This window comes from Sorex fumeus, unplaced genomic scaffold (assembly GCF_029834395.1).
Source record: "Sorex fumeus unplaced genomic scaffold, SorFum_2.1 ptg000013l, whole genome shotgun sequence".
Lineage (NCBI taxonomy): Eukaryota > Metazoa > Chordata > Mammalia > Eulipotyphla > Soricidae > Sorex > Sorex fumeus.
Window position 1 is genome coordinate 12,554,000 of NW_026606070.1, and position 21,978 is coordinate 12,575,977.

The 21,978-nt window shown below is 40.0% G+C and overlaps 1 protein-coding gene across 4 annotated transcripts in view; it reads right to left on the reverse strand.

Moving 5' to 3' along the window:
• The window catches only part of USO1 (USO1 vesicle transport factor), an 82,945-nt gene that overhangs the window by 17,086 nt on the left and 43,881 nt on the right, over positions 1 to 21,978 (reverse strand). For 2 of the 4 annotated variants that reach the window (XM_056111114.1, XM_056111112.1), the window contains 6 exons: positions 18,441 to 18,619; positions 9,695 to 9,835; positions 8,738 to 8,826; positions 8,052 to 8,206; positions 7,491 to 7,702; positions 5,996 to 6,016 (listed from right to left, as the gene is read on the reverse strand). In XM_056111114.1, the coding sequence (XP_055967089.1) occupies positions 5,996 to 6,016; positions 7,491 to 7,702; positions 8,052 to 8,206; positions 8,738 to 8,826; positions 9,695 to 9,835; positions 18,441 to 18,619 (797 nt within the window). The remainder of the gene's footprint in view (positions 1 to 5,995; positions 6,017 to 7,490; positions 7,703 to 8,051; positions 8,207 to 8,737; positions 8,827 to 9,694; positions 9,836 to 18,440; positions 18,620 to 21,978) is intronic. The other 2 variants (XM_056111115.1, XM_056111113.1) reach the window with 1 other exon arrangement.

Genomic DNA, 21,978 nt, shown 5'->3' on the forward strand with positions numbered 1-21,978 from the left:
CAAAGTACCAAAGTCCAAAGAACAAATGATCTATCAGCATGGAAAATGACACTGGTATCATCACAGAGAAGGAGTAAACTACCTAATTATTAAATGAGTTATTGGGAGACACGTTATGATTGACAACAGAAAATGGGTAGAGGAGATGAAACACCAGGGCTGGGTGTTCATGGAACTCTATGTAGAAACACATTCAAGTTTTAAGAAAAAGAACTGCAAATTCAAAGTTCGAACAGCTTTCAGCTCTTTTGCTTGTTTGCTGTGGGGCCTCCCTGACCATGCTCAGGGTTTACTCCTGGCTCTATGCTCATGATCAGTCCTGGTGAGATTCAGGGGACCATATGGTCTGCTAGGAACTGAACCCGGGTGGGCCACATGCAAAGCAAGAACCTTACCCATGGTGTTATCTCTCCAGCTCTGATTTTCACTCTTAAGAGATTGGCAAAAACATGCCTTATTACACGCTATAAGGTCCAAGTGAGAAAAAAATAATCTAGTATGCAACTATTAAGTGAAGAAAATCCCAAGATGCAGAATACTATGTAAAAACCACTTTGTAAGATAAGAGAAAAATGCCAAGAGAAGGCAGGAAATTTGGACACAGAGGCCAATACATTTTATTGTATATATGCTTTTATTATTAACATTTCTAAACTCTGTTATTACTCATCTCAGGAGAAAACAATTCAGCTGGAGAGACAGTACAGCAGGGAGGGCATCTGCCTTGCATGGGGTTCAATCCCAGCACCACATAAGGTTCCCCAAGTCCTGCCAGAAGTGATGCCTGAGCACAGAGCTGGTAGCAAGCCCTGAGCACTGCAGGACAGAGACACACCACCCCCACCCCTCGCTCCAAATAATCCTAGTAATTATTATTCTTAAAGGATTAAAGCCTTAATTCTAAAGAGGCTGGGAATAAGAAGAATAAAATGTTCTGCTGTTTGTTCAAACCTGTTCAAATGCTAGCTGGGCCCCACATTCCTCATTTAGTAAACAGAAGCAGCAGGACGAAATGAACTCATACACAGAGCTTAAGAGGACAGATAGCAAAGCTAGAGTATGAGGAATTAAATCATTGTAATTTTTTTAATTAATATTAATTTTATTTATTCATTTGCTCGAGTAAAGGGCTGGAGCGATAGCACAGCGGTAGGGCGTTTGCCTTGCACGCAGCCAACATGGCCGACCCGAGTTCGATTCCTCTGCCCCTCTCGGAGAGCCCGGCAAGCTACCGAGAGTATCTCGCCTGCACGGCAGAGCCCAGCAAGCTCCCTGTGACGTATTCGATATGCCAGACACAGTAACAACAAAGTCTCCAATGGAGATGTTACTGGGCCCGCTCGAGCAAATAGATGATCAACGGGAGGGCCTTTACTTTACTTTACTTATTCATTATTTTGGCTTTTGGCCTACACCTGGTGATACTCAGAGGTGACTCTTGGCTCTGCATTTAGTTACTCCTGGTGGTGGGATGCTTGGGGATCAAACAACCTGGGGGTAAGGTAAGTGCCTTTACCTGCTGTACTATTGCTCCCGCCCCAGACTTAAATATCTTGGTTCTACAATTCAATGGCCATGAAATCTTGGGTAATTTACTGAGTTTCTTCCTCAGCCCTAAATTGGGAAGATACTTAATCCCATCTCACAGGGTCGATACACATGATCTCACATGGATATGAACGTACAGAAAGGATTTAGAACAGAGCATGGCACCACAGTGTTCTACAAATACCAAACTATTATCATCCCTTTTCTCTCTGTAAAGAGCAGAACTTAAGTCCCAAACTTCAGTTATATGTCAGAATAAAGCTTGAAATGGGAAAAGTAAAATAGCAATAGTTGGGTTGTATATACATATTACTTTTACATAAACATATTACTTTTACTTATTATTTAGCATATATTTAATTATATACCATATGCATATGTAATATAAATATATATCTAAAAAGTATTTTAACTTCAGAAAAACAAGAACAGTTCTTCTAAACTGGAAATGTGAAAAGATAAGGACTATGCAATAATGTTCTTATATACAAAGTGTATTATTCTGGTGCTTATAAAACCTGGTGGAAAGAACCCCAGGTTGATCATGTGCAAGGAAAGGGACCTACCTACAAAGCTTTCCCACCCTGTTATTTACAATAAAGAAAAATTGGGGATAAGAAAAGGTCCAAACAAAAGGAGATAATTAACTAAACTCTGGTATATTCAATAATATAAACTGATAGTGATTAAGAGTTTAATAACATGAAAAATACTTAAAGGAAAAGATACAGAACAGAAAATGAAATCTAATGTAAGTAGTATAAAAACAGAATACTGCCATGTAAACAGTATAAAAAATTACATTTTATCAGTAGTGATATTGGGGAAGAAGACTGAGGGACATTATTTTCTATTTTCTTTTTCTCTAAATTTTTCAAACATAAAACTAAAGCAAACTATATATTTTTTGGGGGAGGGGGTGCACACCTGGCGATACTCAGATGTTACTCCTGGCTCTGCACTCAGGAATTACTCCTGGTGATGCTCTGGGGACCATATGGGATGCTGGGGATTAAACCTGGGTTAGCCATGTGCAAGGAAAGCACCCTACTTGCTGTACCATCTCTCTGGCCCCTGAAGCATACTGTTAAGTATTGTCAAATTGCTGTAGTAACTGTCCTGTTCGATATTAACATCATCTCAAAATGTTAATAATAAAATCAACCCAACAAAATTCCATTCAAGAAACTCTATGTGGGGCCGGAGCAACAGTACAACGGGTAGGGCGTTTGCTTTGCACACGGCCTCTCGGGGTTCCATCCCAGGTACCCCATATGGTCCCGCAAGCATCGCCAGGAGTAATTCCTGGGTGCAGAGCCAGGAGTAACCCCAGAACATTGCTGGATGTGACCCAAAAAGAAAAAAACCTATCTATCCAAAAAAAGAAAATTAGAAATGGGTCATTAAAGGCTGTGAAAACATTTTTTTTTTTTTGGTGGGGACAGGTGGGTGGTGGTGGTGCTCAGGTCTTACAGCTGGCTCTGAACTCAGGAATTACCCCTGGTGGGACTCAGGGAACCATATGGGGTGCTGGGAGAGAACCCCAGGCTGGTCATGTGCAAGATAAGAGACCTACAAGCTCTCCCACCCTGTTGCCACTTTATGTTCAAACAGAATTATTTAAAATAAACACCTATGAGGCTGGGGACATGGTTCAGAGGTAGAGAGCTCATGCTCTGCATGAGGATTTCATCCCCAGTGCTACAGGAGAAAGGAAAAAGAGTAAAATGAAAAATAAACAACTAAAATATCTAGAACAGACAAAAGAAAGCCTTTTCAGACATTGTGACTAAAACTAAAAACTATTCCTTTTGTTATATGGTTACAAGAAAAAAAGATATCTTTTAGTAAAGAACTCTTTCTATTCCCCTTGAACTTATTGATTATTGAGATTTGGAAAATCAATTGGATGGTGAAAAGAAAATTTCAGAGAATTCTTGTGGCTTAGTTACCAGAAATCACTAGGTTTTCTAGATGGGAGAACACCACTAACAAAAAACAAACAAACAAACAAAAACCAAAAAAAAAAAACCCAATTAAATCTACATCATATTTTTACTGTATGCTTTTAATTTTCACTATTTACTATGTTTTCTCTTTTATTACCATTGTATTTTCTTTTTTTTTAAATTTTTTTAGTGAAACACCATGATGTACAGTTGTAGACTTACAAATTTTTGTGCTTGGGTTTCAGTTATACACCATTGTATTTTCTGAATAAAAATTCCTCTTATTCCGACTTTTGCATTTCAACTTTAATATTTTTGCACCAAAAAGTGCAAAAAAAAATATTTTAAGCTTCTAGAGCTTAGGTATGATCCCACTGTAGGTGTGATTCCGAGTCATTTTCTAGTGGTGGCCTCTGGGAACGAAGAATTCCTTAAAAGGGGGCATGAATATATTTTCCGGGGTTATGAATATGTTCTATATCTTATTTGGGGTGTTGGTTATAGAGGTATCAGAGATATATTCGATCATCAAAGATCACCAGATTAAACTCCTAATACCCCTAAAGGATAACAGAGATAAAGGCAAGGAGAATGGTCCCACGGCTTGGAAGCTGATCTCATGTGCTGGGCGAAAAGGAAGCTGGGATGGAGAAGAGACCACTAAGCAAATGATGGTTGGAAGGATCACTCAGGATGGCAGATGCGTGCTGAAAGTAGGCTATAGACCAAACATGATGGCTGCATAGTGCCTATGTTGCAAATCCTAACACCCAAAAGGAGAGAAAGAGTAAGAGGGAATGTGTCTGCCACAGAGGCAGGGGGTGGGAAGGGGTGGGAGTGGCGGGAAGGACACTGGGAACACTGGTGGTGGGGAATGGGCACTGGTGGAGGGATGGGTACTAGAACATTGTTTGACTGAAATGTCACTGTATCACTGTATCACTGTTCTCCCGTTGTTCATCGATTTGCTCGAGCGGGCCCAGTAATGTCTCCATGAGACTTTGAAATGTAATCATGAAAATTTGTAAGTCTGTAACTATCTCATGATTCAAAATAAAAAAATTTAAAAATAAAAAATACATAAACACTTAATATCCATGCATGTTACTGTGTGCAAACTGACTTTTAAAAATATTGTTTCTTAAATTTGGGGGTGCTGGTTTGGGGGCCATTTTCGGCTGATCTCTGGGCAAACTCCTGGCTCTGTCTGTACTCAGGGATCCTTCATTGCAGGGCTGCTCATGTAAGGCTACAAGTGCCTTATATGTGCACTATCTCTCCAGTCTGTTTTATTTTTCTTTGAGATGTCTGACACAGTTACAAAATATTTTTCCTAATATCAAAAAGTTGGTAGGCTAGAGCTGCCAAATGCCTCTGAGTGGGTTATTAACATGCTGACTCATGTTCATATACAAGACAGTTCCCAAGAGAACTTCAGTTATTACTAACCACACTGCACCATCGAACACGTGCCCATATGAGTAAGATATAGTTCTGTTTTTGCCGACCACTCCACAAAACAAACTAAAACTGAACATGCTCCCCCAGTATCATCCATAACTTATTCCCAAGGGGTGGGGACTGTAGCAGGCAGAGCATACACCAGAGGCCAGGCCTAGGTTCAATTCCCAGTATCCCAGCATCCTAAGCACCATTGTGGTCAGCTCTCAAGGACCCCACATGACCAGGTAACCAGGGTACCTTCACAGGGCATGTGCGGGGCATAAGCAGCATTATATCCTCAGCTCAGCTGGCCAAGAATCAGTGGAGACCTGGAATCTTGTGAGCACTACTTGAGAGGCTCCTCTATGCACCCCTCCCCCACAAAAACCCCACTTATTGGTAGTTGTAACATACTGGTTACATCCTAAAATAATCTGTAATTTTCATTTAAAATCTTTCCCATTGCCAAATTATACTATTGTACATTTTTCAATAATCCAAGTAATATAAAGACCATCGATTTTTTTTTTTTAATATATATAATGATTCACTAAAGAAAAAAACCAAAAACCCTGAGGTGGGGTAGGAGGTGAGGGTGAGGTAGTGTCAGGGGTCAAACCTGGGGCCTTACCCACATTTGGCCTGCAATCTACCCATTATATCTCTGAACACTAAAGTCAAACTTCTTAACCCACAATTTTACTGTCCTTTGAAATGATTTCAGGGGAAATAAGGAAGTTTGAGTGAAAACACACACAAAAACACACAAACACCAAGAAACCAAACCAGGGAGTTTCAGGAAGTGCAAGCAGCCCAAGAATGCACAGGACGGGTTAAGTGAAGCTTCCGGTCCCCTAGTTCTTAGTAACACCATCGCAGTATCCCACGGAGAGAAATTTGAGAGCCACTAAAAGTGACAAACTTGTGACACATACAAGTGTGAGTAGAATGTAACTTCAGACAAGCGGTTAAAAAAACCAAACAGCAAAACCCAAGACAAAGGAAAAGCTTTGCTGTAAGAGGAAAATGCCTCAGCTTAAACAAATGGTACATACCCGTCTGTCGATCTTATCACCCTGCAAATTATACATTAAAAATTATTCATAAATATTGCTCCTTTCATACAATTTTAATCCAGAAAAGCCCCTCAACTGTCTACAAACCCAAGCTATGCTTCAGGAGAGGATGAAAGTTTCAAATATTTAATAATTAAAAAAAAAAACTAATGATTTAGTGCAGAAAAATGCATACATATTTTAGAGGGTAAAGAACAATCTTAGCGCTCTCTGGTTATTAAAAGTAAAGTGACTTCACTATCCTGTGGGCTTCTTATTATGCACTAGTTGCAATGTACTATTACAAGGGAGTCTGAAGTGGTTGTCAGATGGGTAATTACTGTTCAGCTGATAAAGGCTTTTTTCCACAGACAGTAATTTTAAGAATTCTACTTACTAAGTAAAGATATGAGTTTTGGGGAGTACTTCTTAAAAAACCACTGAGAAGAATGACAGATAAATTGAAGAGAAATTAATCTTTCAGTCAATGTCAAGTGATTTTAAACAACAAAGGGAGTTTTCAACTCCCTCTTCATTTGTTACATTTAAAGCTTTCATTTGTAACTTCCTATTGATGCTTCTTTCAATGCTCACAATAAAACAATTCAAATAAGTGAGGCACAGCTTAAAATGAAATGGAAAAAAAAAAAAGTCCCTGGTATTAAGGGAGAGGAGGCAAGAAAATTCCAGTGTATCAACCTTATCCAAATTTTTACACTCCTTGAGTGATTCTGAATGATGATGACTTTACAACTTTCCTAAAGCGTGAATCTGAATTGCTTAACAGCAGCAATGCTGACACATGGGGCAAACCATCTAAGAATGACATTCCTGAAGGTCAACTGTCAACACTTCAAGAAAAGCAATGCTGTTCCCCTTGGGAGGGAAACTGGGACTATCAGTGGGGAGAAAGTACACTGGTGAAGAGACGGGTGTTGGAACATTACTTATGACTGAAGTCTAATCATGAACAACTTTGTAAATGTGTATATCACTGTGATTCAATTAAAATAATAGGGGAAAAATATCCTAGAAAGAAAAAAAAAGACCAAGTTGTTATTTTTGGTATTACTTGGTAAATTTAAATTCAGGGAACTGGAGGATGCGTGAGTTCACCAACACCCAGAGCTGTAACGTAACACAAGCAATGGGCTGCTATCCCAGTCCGAGAGAAACAGGCATGTGCGCTACTACTCTTGAATTCAGGAGTGGACCTGAATTCAGCTGCTGAGCAGAGAGGGAAAATGACACACATGAACACCAGACGGCTTTGGAAGAAAATCAAACCAACAAAACCACCTTTTGGCCCAGAACGTGATTTTCCAGCATGGTGCGGGCCTGCTGAAGCATTCTGGCAAAGCCCTTCTTGAAGAACATGTTTTGCTCTCCACACTGACAATGAACTGGCGCTTTTCATCTGTGTCTACTAGGACAATCTTAAAATCAACCCGTCACAGCCATCGGCATAGAGGGGCGGGCGGAACATGCACATTACCTGGGAAAGGATGTTGGTGCACTGCTGTAGCAAGGACACCGGGGGGTTGCCGATGCTCGTGGCCAGCTGAACCCTGAGCAGCTGCTCCTTCTGCGTGGCGTTTTCTTGCAAAGCGTGAGCCAGGGCAACGGCAGCACACCAGTTGGAAAGGGAATCAGTTGAAAACAAACCTCCGCACAGTAACTGACCAGCTGAGACCGAATTACCTGTTGCTACAAAGAGAGCAAAAATACAACAACAAAGAAGTTAATTATTCACTAAAATAAAAATAAAACCAAACTTAATTAGGTTTCTTGTTAAACACACACGTAGCAGTTTAAAACAATATTTAAAAATCTGGTAATCAGTAGTATTAAGCAGTATTTTCAAAATAAAATGAAAGATGGGACAAGGTCTACTGGAAACGAAGTAGTAGAACCAAGAAATATTAGAAAATTTTGGATATCACACTAAGTATCACATGCATATCTCAGTACTAGAAAATTATACATAATCGTACCATTAGGAGCTTGAAAATCTCTTATTCAATTTTTAAAACAGAAATCAGAACTAATTATTTACCATCAATGGTGGAGGGTAGCAGCGTTGCCACGATCTCTCCTTGTCCTTTCTGATTTTTATATAGAAAACACTGGAAGCAATAGAGCACTGCACAGCGCAATACAAACGGCTGCCGTTCGTTGACCATGGACATGAGAAGCACGACAATCGCTGGTCTGTTGCATTCAAAAAGAACAAAAAGGAGTACTTCAACCCAAGAACAAAGGTGAGTGACTGATCTTTTGCTTGTGCTTTGGACCACACCAAGCGGTGCTCAGGGCTTACTCCTAGCTCTGTGCGCTGGTATCACTCCTGACAGGGTCAGGGGACTGTCAGGGGCATGAACCCAGGTGGGCTGTGCTCCAGGCAAAGCACTCTACCAGCTGTACAATCGCTCCAGTCCCAATAACTAATCATTTTTATTGATTTAAGAACTCACACCAGAACACCAGCAAGTTTTTTTTTCATCTCTACAGCACAGAAAAAGTAACTGCAGCTGAGAGTAGCAAACTGATTTGTTTGCTTAAGGCTTATAGCTAGGAAATAGAATGTGTTATATTTGAGCCCAAATACCCAAGTTAGAAAATCTTAATACCAAAAGATTTTAACATGATGTTAAAATAGAAAAATGTTAATGACATGTATTAAAATCCCAAAATAATTTTTGCTTCCTTAGAAGAACACTACTTTTATTTCTCTTTTCCTACCTTGGTGGATTTGAAGGGGCATTTACAGAAGCAAAATAGTCTTGATTCATTTGGCAACCTCGAATAACTTCTGATACAGTATTAATGGTCTGTTAAGAAGAGGAAAAAAGAAAATTTAGAGAGAAAGAAACTTGCGCTCGATAGAAGGCCATATCTTTTTGCTTTTTGCTCTAAATGCTAAAATTCAGAAACCAACATTTCGAATGATGGCATAATACTGTAACACTTTCTCAAGGAAATAATTTAAAATATTAAATGTAGTTGTGAAGGTAAAAGCAACACTGGGGCCAGAGAGATGGTTCAACAGGTTGAGTTCATGCACAGCATGTAGGAGGCCCAGGTTTGATTCTGCCTGAACCATCTCCCCATCCCAACTCCTCTGCGTGTGCCTCTCAAACACAGAGCCAGAGTAGCACCCCAGGACAGCCAGGTGTGGCCTAAAGAATAAAAATAAGAAGTAAATAGCAGCAACAACAGCATCAAAAAAGCACCTGAGCATGCACATGCACATTTTAATTTCAAAACATGGAAAGTATTAATATCCTGACATAGAATTTATTTTTATAAAACAAGAAAAGGATGCTTTAAAATTAAATCAGAAAAAAAATTGAACAAGCAACTTAAGAAATCAAGTTGCCCACATGGCAAAGCCTGGCAAGCTCCCCGTGACGTATTCGATATGCCAAAAACAGAAACAAGTCTCACAATGGAGACATCACTGGTGCCCGCTTGAGCAAATCAATGAACAATGGAGGACAGTGCTACTATTAAGTTTGAAGAACGGTATACACTTTAGGATTGGTGCTGCCATCATTCTGTAATTATTCATGTATGGTGAGGAAGGAATCGAACAGCTGAACACAGTTAATGATTATTATTTATCCTTAGGCTGATAGTTCTTTCTAGGATTCCTGACTTCAACTTCTCCAAGGCAGCCTCTGCTGCCATTTAGTTTACCTCAGTCAGAATATCAGCAGGAACTCCAGTGGCCATCAGGATAGTGCAAAGCTGCTGCAGTAAGCCACACTGGAACATGGTTTTCTGGCAGCTGCTGGTGGCACCTGGAGGGTTGGTAGGAGACACTAGGACACGAACAAGCTGTCAAGAAATAGAAAACACAAGTTGCATTTACAAGACCTGAAATACCCACAGCTATTGAAAGAAATGAATTTCTGCCTTTTGGGACAACATGGGAGAAATTTGAGATTACTGCTAGGTAATATAAATCGGAAAGTGAAGGAAAAGTACCAGATCATCCCATTCTTTTGTTTTTGGGCCACACACCCAGTTGACTGAGGGCTTACTCTTGACCCTGCATTCAGGGATCACTACTGGGATGCCGGGCATTGAACTTGGGTCGGTCATGTGCAAAGCAGGTGCTCTATCCACTGTACTGTGGCTCCAGCCCCAGATGATCTCCCTCTCCCTCTCCCTCCTTTCTCTTTGCTTTTTGGGTTATACCCGGCTATGCACAGGAATTACTCCTGATGGTGCTCAGGGGAACATATGGGATGCTGGGAATCAAATCTGGGTTGGCCGCGTGCAAGGCAAATGCCCTACCTGCTGTGCTGTCACTCCAGCCTCAATGATCTCATTCTTAAGTGGAATATTAAGCAAAACAAACAACAAAAGTTACCATCAGAGTCTGAGAAGAAAAAAGGTGGTGATTTCCAGCCAGAAGGGGAAGGAATGGGGAATGGAGGAGGAAGCAAGCAGAGTCAGTTTGATCATGGAGAATGGAGCTGGAGCTAGGAGGGAGATGTCGTGTGGTGGAGATATATATATATATATATATATATATATATATATATATATACACACATCCGTGGGTAGGGCGTTTGCCTTGCACGCAGCCAACATGGTCGACCCGAGTTCGATTCCTCTGCCCCTCTCAGAGAGCCCAGCAAGCTACTGAGATTATCTCGGCCGCACGGCAAAGCCTGGCAAGCTACCCGTGAGGTATTCCATATGCCAAACACAGTAACAACAAAGTCTCACAATGGAGACATTACTGGGCCCGCTCGAGAAAATTAATGAACAACAGGAGGACAGTGACAGTGAGATATATATATATATATACACACAGAGAGAGAGAGAGAGAGAGAGAGAGAGACATAAAGTTGAGGTGTGAAGATGTAAACCAATGCTAAAAAAAATTGGGAGTCTCGGGGCAAATTTGATCTAAATGATTTGGAAGTGGGAGTCAGACCTGACAGTGCTCAGGCATGACTCCTGGCTCTGTGCTCAAGGATGACTCCTGTTAGGGTTCAGGGGACCATATATTCTGCTGGGGATCAAGCCTGGGTCCGCTGCAGACAACCGACAGTCTGTACTATCCCTCCAGCCCAAATTTTATCTAAATGTACAAAAAAATCAATGTGAAGCATTTGCTTACACAGTGTAGGTGCATCTTCATGCTCCACTAGTTTAGTTATAGTACATATTACAATAAGCTTTTTGTCTTAAATTTGTTTCCTTAGGAGACTGTGAACTCCCAGATTAGAAACAAAATAAGTAATTTTCTAAATCTCAAACAAGAAGCATGGTACTTTTAACAATCTATACTCAGCACATCAATGTATCAGTAACAGGACGGCAGATTTATTTATTTATTTATTTATTTATTTATTGAATCACTGTGGGAAAAGTTACAGAGCTTTCGGGTTTAGGTCTCAGTCATGTGAGTATCAAACACATTTCCCTTTACCAATACTTATTTTTAACCGCGAACCCCAATAGACCCCCACCTCCTACCCCTCCCAATTCTTGTGAGGCAGATGAGTTCTAGTTAATACTCTATCTACTTTGACTAGATAGATTATTTCGATAGAAGATGCACAATTATTGTTTAGAGTTTGCGACCCACCCCCCACAATCAGATATGCTGAAACAGCGTTGTGAAATGATTTGCTTTCTACGACTTGGTTTAAGAATAAAATGATGTCTTGAATTTCTGCTATTTTACTTATTGACCCTGGAAGAATTTCTATTAAAAGTCAGATAGTTAGGAGACTGGCTTCTGTGCCCTGGAGTCGTGGCCATGCCGGAGAGCCGCTCGTGGGGGGCAGCTGGAGACCTCGGTGGGGCGTGGGGGACGGCAGATTTCTTACTAAAGAGAAATTACCTAGTTATACAGTAGGTCTGAAGACAGAGTGACCTCAGGGATGATTAACTTCCCCCTCAACTGGAAATACTTTAAAGAGATGGCTAAAACGAACAACTGAACACATGGGGAAAGATACATGGCAAGGGTTTGGCCTCACTGACTTTCTGGCTTTTTTAGCCACATCTGGCGATGCCTAGGATTTACTCTTGGTCCTGTGCTCAGAGATAGTGATGAGCACTTTCAGGGGGTACAAAGACATTGCATTATGCATCTACTATAACAATAAGATTGTTTTTATCTAACAGTAATAAGGTTGTTTTGGTCTACTCTGTTCTATTTGGTCACTCTCTGTGACTCCTGACAGTGCTTGGGAGACCAAATGGAGTACCAGGGATGGAACCCAGGTTGGCTGTGTGCAAGGCAAGTACGCTACCTGTAGTACGATATTCTCCAGCCTCCTCATTGATGCTTAATTCTTATGAAATGCTTGAAATTCTATTAACTAGTCTGAACTTAACATGAGATTTCAGAAACATGAGAAAAGTCCTCCCAATAAGTGTTCTGCACAGATTTTTAATCTTTAAAACAACTTCTGGGTATTCCTCCTTGGAACTCCAACCATCTTTTTTACCTTTTTTTTTTTTTAAATAAAACTTTAACACTGGTCCCCTCTACCTATGGAAATAATTACTTGGTGTAGTGCTCTGTACCCACAGAATAAAGTGTCTTGGTCATCCAGTAAAAATAAACTATTAACAAATTCTTGCTTCCTTTACTTCCTGAAACAAGTGCTCGCTTTCAGTTTTGAAAAAATAATAAAATAACGGTATATACCGGGGATCAGGGAGGCAACTCAGGGAAAAGTGTCCATGTTTTGGAGCTGTAGAGTTAGCACAGCGGGTAGGGCGTTTGCCTTGCACGTGGCGAACCTGGGTTCGATTCCCAGCATCTCATATGGTCCCTTGAGCAGCACCAGGAGTAACTCCTGAGTACAGAGACAGGAGTAACCCCTGTGCATCTCCAGGTGTGACCCAAAAAGCAAAAAAAAAAAAAAAAAAAAAGTGTCCATGTTTTGCTTACATGAGGTCCTGGGTTTAATCCCCAACACTGCCCTCGTCCCCCATATTAAAACAAAACCAAACAATAACGGTGGTGCTCAGGGGTTTGTCCTGGCTCTATGCTCCTGGAGGGCTCGGGGAACCATCTAGGGTGCCGGGGATTGAATCTGGGTCAGCTGTGTGCAAGGCAAGGACACTGCCTGCTGAACAACCTCTCTGGCCCCCTAACAAAATTTTTATAAATATATATCTTATTTAAAAGTACGGGCTGGAGCGACAGCACAGCGGTAGGACGTTTGCCTTACAAGCGGCCAACATGGCCGACCCAAGTTCGATTCCTCTGCCCCTCTCAGAGAGCCCGGCAAGTTACCGAGAGTGTCTTGCCCGCACGGCAGATCTGGCAAGCTCCCCATGACGTATTCGATATGCCAAACACAGTAACAACAAGTCTCATGATGGAGACGTTACTGGGCCCGCTCAAGCAAATTGATGAACAACGGGAGGACCGTGACCGATTTAAAAGTAAAATTACACGTACCTTTATATCAAGATCAAATGTGGTATTTGTAATACTTTACTAACAATGAAGTGCTATATAAATGTGACCCACTATTTTAAAGTAAATATACAGAAGTAATTGATATAATGGAATAGACCAAAACAATCTTATTATTGTTAGATAAAAATATCATTATTATTATAGTAGGTACATAAAACAATGTTTTTAGAACAAAGGAGATTTTGGGTGGAGAAGGGGAAACTAAACATATACATTAAAATGGGTTTGAGAAGTGGTGGTTTTATTGTTGGTGAATTAAAGGTAACTAACAATCCTAGCATTTGGGAAGCAGTGAAAAAATAGAATTGTTAGCTGCCTCCACATCTGACCTAATAGAAATTCTCAAAGGAGGCTGATTAATAAGTTGGTGCCACTTGAGAAACGCTTTAGGATTTAACACTGCTTCTTGTTCATCTCTGTAAGTAAGAGTGTTACGGATTTTGCTTTATTTTCTCTCAAACTTATTGTCTTCATCCAAAAAACAATTTATATATATATTATATATGTATTCACACATATACATACTATATACATCACACATACACACATATATACTCTAAATCAAATACCAAACCAATGTCATTTCTTCCTTTAATTTTCCTATATATATATATATATATCTACCAAATGAGAATTTTAAAAACATAAATAGGGCCAGAGAGATAGCATGCAGCCTACCAGATTTGATACCCAGCTCTGCAAGAGTCATCCCTGAGCATAGAACCAGGAGTAAGCGTAAGCCCAGTCAGATGTGGCCCAAAGTCAGTAAATAAAAACATAATCATCATTTCACTAATAGACTTAACAAAAGCAATAATTATTTAGTAGCATCTGATGTAAACAAGAATAAGTAACTAGCAAAGTTTTAGATGGCACAGAACTAGGAAGTATGCTAGAAGAAAGGCATACTTTGAGAAGTAAGAGTTAATAACAACCATTTAAATGTATAACATAGTTTAAGAAATGGTCAGCTGGTAGGGCTGTTTGCCTTGCACGTGGCTGACCCAGGTTCAATTCCCAGCATCCCTGAGCACCGCCAGGAGTAATTCCTGAGTGCATGAGTCAGGAGCAACTCTTGTGCATCACTGGGTGTGACCCAAAAAGCAAAAAAAAGAAAAAAAAAAAGAGGCCAAAAAAAGAAATGGAGAAATGGATCTGTATTTTTCCAGAGTACAAAATTAAGGGAAGCTTGAAGAAGCTATATCAAGGAAGGTTTTGACTCAATATATGTCAATTGTTAATAATTAGAGTGCCAACAATGAAAAAGAAGTCTCTCAAAAGGTAATCAGCTTTCTGAGTCACCAGTTTCTGTCCACAAAAAGGGCACGTGGTTAGGCCTATAGAGAAGGTAGAAGCATAAAACATTTTATGAAAAAATAAAAATGTTTATGACCAAAACCCTGAAAAAAATGCTTTCCCCAAATTTAATCTGCAAAATATGCGTAAAATAAGCGTACCTAGACCAATTTCAGCTTTTAGTGACTTAGAATTTAATCAAGATTATAATATGATGATGAATAATTCCCATTAGGCTATATCTATCCCAAATAGAAAAGTTTAGTATTATTTAGTATTAATTAGTATTATTAGCATTTTCATTTGGCACATAATTGAGAACCTGAAGTCCAAGCAACCCTGGATTAGCCTATAAAGAAAGAATGCTTGAACAAATCGGAAAATAAAAGGTAACCCATGGCTAATGAGGTCATGACTGCACCAAGGAGTCAAGAGGCAGGGTGGAGTAGGGGATGGGGGGTGGGAGGGATACTGGGACCCGTGGTGGTGGAAAATGGGCACTGGTGGAGGGATGGGTGTTTGATCATTGTATAATTGAAACCCAAGCACAAAAATTTGTAGATCTACAACTGTACCTCATGGTGTTTCACTAATAAAAATTAAAAAACAAACAAACAATTGTTGAGGTAGAGAACAAATTAAAGGGAACTAAACTAAATTTATTGTTCTCCAAACCTATAAGCTATAGTTAGCTTATTCACTTATTTTTGTGGTTTGTATTTTTTCCAGGGGCGGGGGACACACCCAGCGACGCTCAGGGATTACTCCTGGCTCTGCACTCAGTATTCACTCCTGGTGATGGTTGGGGGACCATATAGGATGTTGGGAATGGAACCTGGGTCAACCGTGTGCAAGGCAAGCATTCTACCCGCTGTACAATTATTGCTCAGGCCCTTATTTATTCACTTTTTTTAAAAGTGAAAAATACTGGTTTTCTGTTAGGCAGGAAATTCGTTTACTGTACATCACTGAATTCTCTTCATTTTCCTCAAACTAACTACATTAACAAATTTATTTTCTAGAGAAATGTCCTTTATTAATGAAGTGGTATGAAGCAAAGACACCAGGTTGGCCATTTGCTGTTATTCCTAAAACATAAAATAAATGCAAATAAAATATTGAAATGTGTAATGCCAACGTAAAAATAAAAATGATGTATCTGGGAGTATAAATAGATTCTACCCATATTCTCCTCAAAAAATTTTCCTAATAGTTTTAGGCATATTCTAAGTTGAATAATTATACAATTTATTATCTGAGTCACTCTTGAAATGAAAGACACTTTTAGTAATTATACAATGAACACGTTCCTGGCTAAATGGGGCAGATGGACACCTGATTATTAATCAAGACTATGGAAGCAACTCCAGGGCCTATAACTTCACAAATGAACCCTCTGATTTTAGAGGAAATGACTCCAAAGACTCAGAAACAATTCAGAAACATTCAGAAATTTACAAATATTACTATGAGCACTATCAGAAGATTGTAAACTTAAAGAGTCTGAAGGAGGAGAATCAATAAAGGAGTTAAAAGCAAAATAAATTGATACAGAAATTTCTGTTCTCTAATACAGGAATCATTTGGGAGCCCATTATCCACACTTTATTTCATTAAGTCTCTACATAAAGCTCAAATAAAGTTGTGGGTGTTCTACTCATTAATTTTGGAATATTCAATTTAAAACTCACGCTACAGGAGGCCAGAGAGATAATACAGCAGGTCAGGCTCTTGCCTTGCATACAGTGAACCCAGGTTTGATGCCCAGCACGTACATGGTCCCCTGGATGTAGGCAGGCAGACGGGGAAGGCCCCCTCCCAAGGCAATGGCAGAAACTATCCTGGGAAGTAATAGCCCTAAAGTTGCAAGGCCAACCTTGCAGAAAACAGGAACTAAGGTCTCATAAGACCCACCTGACACCAGTCTGTAAGAGGCTCTGAGGAGGCTGGACCCCCACAGAGATGACAAACTTCAGAAGAGACAAAGAAAGAATTAAGGACTTGAAAGAGATTCACCAGAAACTTCAAAGCTGTTCCTTTGATACAATACCTGATCAACCCCCATCTCTGACAGAAAACTCCAGACTAAGGCACCCCTAAGAACATGCATATAAAAGCCAGTCCTAAAGGTCACTCAGGGCTTCTCCATCCTTGGGGAAGTCCGCACTCTCCCTTGGGTGCTTTACTCTCTCTCTCTCTCCTCTCTTTCACTGCTCATCTTCTCCTGAACTTTTTTTCTGCAAGGTGAGACAAGAACCCAAAAACGCTGGGTCCTGGGTGGCAGAGGAGGGTGGGGAGAAAGTGAATGTCTTTCTCCTCCATGCTTCACATAAGTCTCCAGTGGATCCCACCAACATCACCCTGAGGCCTGCTAGGAGTGATCCCTGAGCAGAGAGGCAGAAGTAAGTCCTGAGAACCACCAACATGACCCTAAACCATAAGTAAGTGAACAAGTAATATTCAGGTTATTGATATTTACAGGCAAGGAAATTATCGATTGTTTCCTGACAATTAGTGCTTTTATCTCAGCAAATATTTACTAAATTTAGTTGTTGAACATTAAATTCTGATAGGTATGTAGTAATATCATTCTTTTAATGTACATTTCCCTAATGACATATGTTGAACATTTTTTCATAAGCCAATTGGCTCATTCGCATGCCTAAAAATTTTTTTGTTTGGCTTACACCAGGTAGTTCTCAGGTCTTACTTCTGGCTCTGTGATCATGGGTCACTCCTGCTGATGCCAAGTGGACCATATGCAATGCCATGGATCAAACTACAGTGGGCAGTTTACAAGGCAACTGCTCTACTATCTCTTTGGCCTCTCTCCATTTGTATACTTTATCAATGAGGTAATGATTCTGAACATAAGTTTCACTTTTTTTTTTAAAACTTACTACTGAATTTTAAGAGCATTTGTATATTTTAGATACATCCTTTTTAGATGTGGTTTGCAAGTATTCTGCCCCACCCCCCACCACCACTGGGGCTTTTCATTCTTTATTCAAAGAATAAAATACTATTAGATTTTATAGAACACCATTTAGAGCCTTTTATAGAGAAAAACTCAATTTTAATGAAGTTCGATGTCAGCTTTCTCTTAGGATTGTAACATTTATAATAAAGCCCTAATTTAAGAAAGATTAAATAATTTCAAATGAAGTGAGACTATTAGTAAAACCCATCAGAAAACTTGTATCTGATTTTCTTTATAGTAGTCCCAATAAGGCGAGTGGAAATAAAAATGAAAGAAAATGATAAGATGTTAAGAATTATTCAAGTCAAATGATAAGCATGTATCTGAGTACATGCCTCTCTATATGAACGTAATTGCAAATCTCCATTGTAAGAGACCATTTTTGAGTGGAGTGTGAAAGGGAGGGAGAGGTATGGAGGTGGGTGGAGGCTGGTGCACACCTGGTGGTGCACAGGCTTATTCCTGGCTCTGTGCCCAGAGATTATTCCTGGTAGAACTCAGGGGACCATATGTGGTGCCGGGAATTGTGGCTGGGTCCTGGGTTAGCTGTGTGTAAGGCAAGTACCCCACCTGCTGTACTATTGCTTCCACCAGAGTAAGAGATTTTTAAAGCCTGTAAGAAACTATCCTAAAAATATTAAACAGTTTTCTCTGATAAGATGCCTGCCAAAAATTTCTTAAATTTATGCCTAAAGACAGTTTACCTGTAGCATTAAGTGCAGATTAGTGACTTTCTGAGCAGACCAGCCAGAATTTTCATCTCCAACTTCAAACCAAGGCTTCATGCGTTGAATATATGAGCCTTCTTTAAAAAAATTTTGATTGGAATTGTTATTTTTTAATAAGTTTTGGAGCAAAATCAGACAATCTTCTACTACTATACCTGCAAAAAAGAATGTAAAACAAGTGTTAAAAAACGTGACGTCAGGAAAGAAATGAGAAGCACAGCTTATGCAGCTAGAAAAAGGGAATCCAAAGCAAGCAGAAGGAAGGAAATAATAAAACTTAGGGCAGACATTAATGGAAATTTTTAAAAATTCAAAAGATGAACAAAATCAAGAGTCATATTTTAGAAGAATAAAGTAGATGACTTTTAATGCCTGTAAGAAACTGACTATCCTAAAAGTATTAAACAGTTTTCTCTGATAAGATGCCTGTCAAAAATTTCTTAAATTTATGCCTAAGGACAATTTACCTGTAGCATTAAGTGCAGATTAGTGACTTTCTGAGCAGACCAGCCAGAATTTTCATCTGGCAGTCACCCCCATACTACTAGCCTTGTCTCAGAGACCACTAAATAAATCCCGAAAGATATCAAAAGCCACAGTTAAGTTCAGACCCATACATGGCTGAACAGTACGAAGTAAATTGGAGGGGGCGGGTTGGCCTGTGCCCGCCCAAGCAGAGCCCCCAGTAGCCACTTGCTTCCACAATCCAAAATTGCCGCCATACCCCAAGCCTGACTCCACCGTCTCAGGATGGAACTCACTAAGATATAATCTGCTGAAAATTTTGTAATGTGGATCTTCGCATACCAACAACCCTGGCCCAGAGACACAGCAGCAAGTCTCGGATGACACCACAATGCTGGAGATCTCTCCAAACTTCATACCAAGCCAATATCACCGGGACACCCCAGACGGAGCAGGTGCTGTCTCCCCGCCTACTTCAGAGGGAATCCCAGTGACCAAGAGCTTCCACAAGCAAGGCCCAGGCATGCAGGTTCCAGGACTTCTTCACCTCCAGGCCACATTGTGGCAGAGGAACCAGGCTGCCCCTCCCTGGGCCACCACTTGCCCAGAAGACTGGTTGTCATGCCCACAATTTGCCTCTGGATGCCATCTTAGCGCACCAATAGCTCTGGCCCAGAGGCTCCCAACAGAGTCTCAAAATGGATTAGTGCCATACAGAGATGTCTCTGGAACCCAACCATTTAAAATTCAGAAATTTACATTTACAATCGTGCCTGCGTGAGCTCTCGTGATATTTGAAATAGTTTCTGCCCCTGGCAGGTAGGCAGGAAAATTCGAGAAAAATTAATGCCCCAAATTAGAGAGTATTGGGGAAATTGTCTGCCAGAGAGGCAGAGTGAGGACTCTGATGTGTATGTATGTGTGTATGTGGGGGGGTGATACTTGGGACACTGGTGGTGGAAAATGTGCACTGGTGGAGGGATGGGTGTTTCAACATTGTATGGCTGAATCTCAAACATGAAAGTTTTGTAACTAACTACCTCACGGTGATACAATAAAATAAAAAAGTGAAAAAAAAAATAAGAGGAAACTCTAGAAAACTGAGTCAGAAATGCAAAAGAAATGTCACAACAGAAATAAGAACAATCATCAGGGATTACTGTGAAAATCTTTATGCCATAGAACTGGAGAATTATAGAAAATAAATTGACCTAGAGAAGGTAAATTATTGAATTCCTATAACCTAAGGCTGAATCAAGAGAAAATAGATCACAGGAACAGACTAATTACTGTCAAAGAAACTGAAATAGTAATCAGATGTCTCCCCCAATACAAAAGCACAGGCCCAGAAAGGTTTACTTGTGAATTCCTCCACATCTCTAAAGAAGACCTCTTTCCAGTTCTTTTCAAGCTCTTCCAGAAAACTGAAGAAGCAGGAATCTTACCAGCTTCTAGAGGCAAATATTATCCCTGTACCAAAAAAAAAAAAAAAACCAAAAACCAACAACCCAAACCCAGAAACACCACTACAAAGGAGTGTGTTTGACCCAATATCCCTGATGAATAAGGACGCAAAGATCCTCAACAAGGTATCAGCACACTGAATACAACAATACATCAAAAGATCACAACTGGGGGCTGGAGAGATAGCACTGCAAGTACAGCGTTTGCCTTGCAGGCGGCTGACCCAGGTTCGATCCCCAGCATCCCATATGGTCCCTTGAGTATCACCAGAAGTAATTCCTGAGTGAATGAGCCAGGAGTAACCCCTGTGCATCAACAGGTGTGAGCCGAAGAGCAAAAAAAAAAAAAAAAAAAAAGATCACAACCCATGATAAAGGAGAATTTATCCCCAGGATGCAAGGATGATTTAATAAATGCAAATCAACATGATACACCATATCAATATGAAGGAAAAAAATCATGCGGTCATTATCAATAGACACAAAGAATGAATTTGACAATATCCAACACCCATTTGTGATTAAAAAAACCTGGCTTGGAGCTGGAGCAATAGGGCGTTTGCCTTGCATGTGGCCAATCCAGGTTCGATTCCCAGCATCCCATATGGTCCCCTGAGCACCTCCGGGAGTGATTCCTGAGTGCATAAGCCAGGAGTAACCCCTGAGCATAGCTGGTGTGACCCAATAAGGCAAAAAAAAAAAAAAATCAAACAAGTAAATAAACAAAAAATCCCGCTATTTACCATGAACACCATACTCAACGGTGAAAAACTGAGAAAACCTTCCCTTTAAGATCAGGCACAAGACAAAGCTGCTTACTCACACTGCTAAGATTTAATATAGTATTAGAAGTCCTTGCCACCGCAATTAGACTAAAAAGATATTAAGGGACCCGAGTTCAATTCCTCCGCCCCTCTCGGAGAGCCCAGCAAGCTACCGAGAGTATTCAATATGCCAGACACAGTAACAACAAAGTCTCCAATGGAGACGTTACTGGGCCCGCTCGAGCAAATCGATGATCAACGGGAGGGCCTTTACCTTTTACCTTTACAGATTGGAAAAGAACTTAAACTGCCACTATTTGCAGATCTAACAACTCTATAAAAAGAACTCTTAGAAACAATACACTCAGTAAAGTGGCAGGTTACAAAATTAATAAACAGAAATCCATGGCATGTCCATATGCAAGTAACAAAATACAATAGAGAAATTTCTAAATTTTTAAAAATTCTATTTACAGTGTGCCTTACAAAAAATCAAGTAACTGGGAATCAGCTTAACACAGCTTAACAAAAGAGCTTAAAGACTTTAACAAGAAAACTATATACCACTATTAAGACAAATAAAAAACACAATGGATCACTCCTGGTGGGCTCCAGGGACCATATGGGATGCTGGGGATTAAATCTGGGTTGGCTGTATGCAAGGCAAATCCCTTGCCTGCTATACTATCGCTCCAAGCCCTATAAATTAACTTTTTGCTTAAAATTTCAACTTAAGCATTTCTTCAGGAATGACTGGTAAAATCTAATAATTAGGTTTGTATCACTTAATAAAAGTAGCCTGCTCCTTTCATTATGATGCAA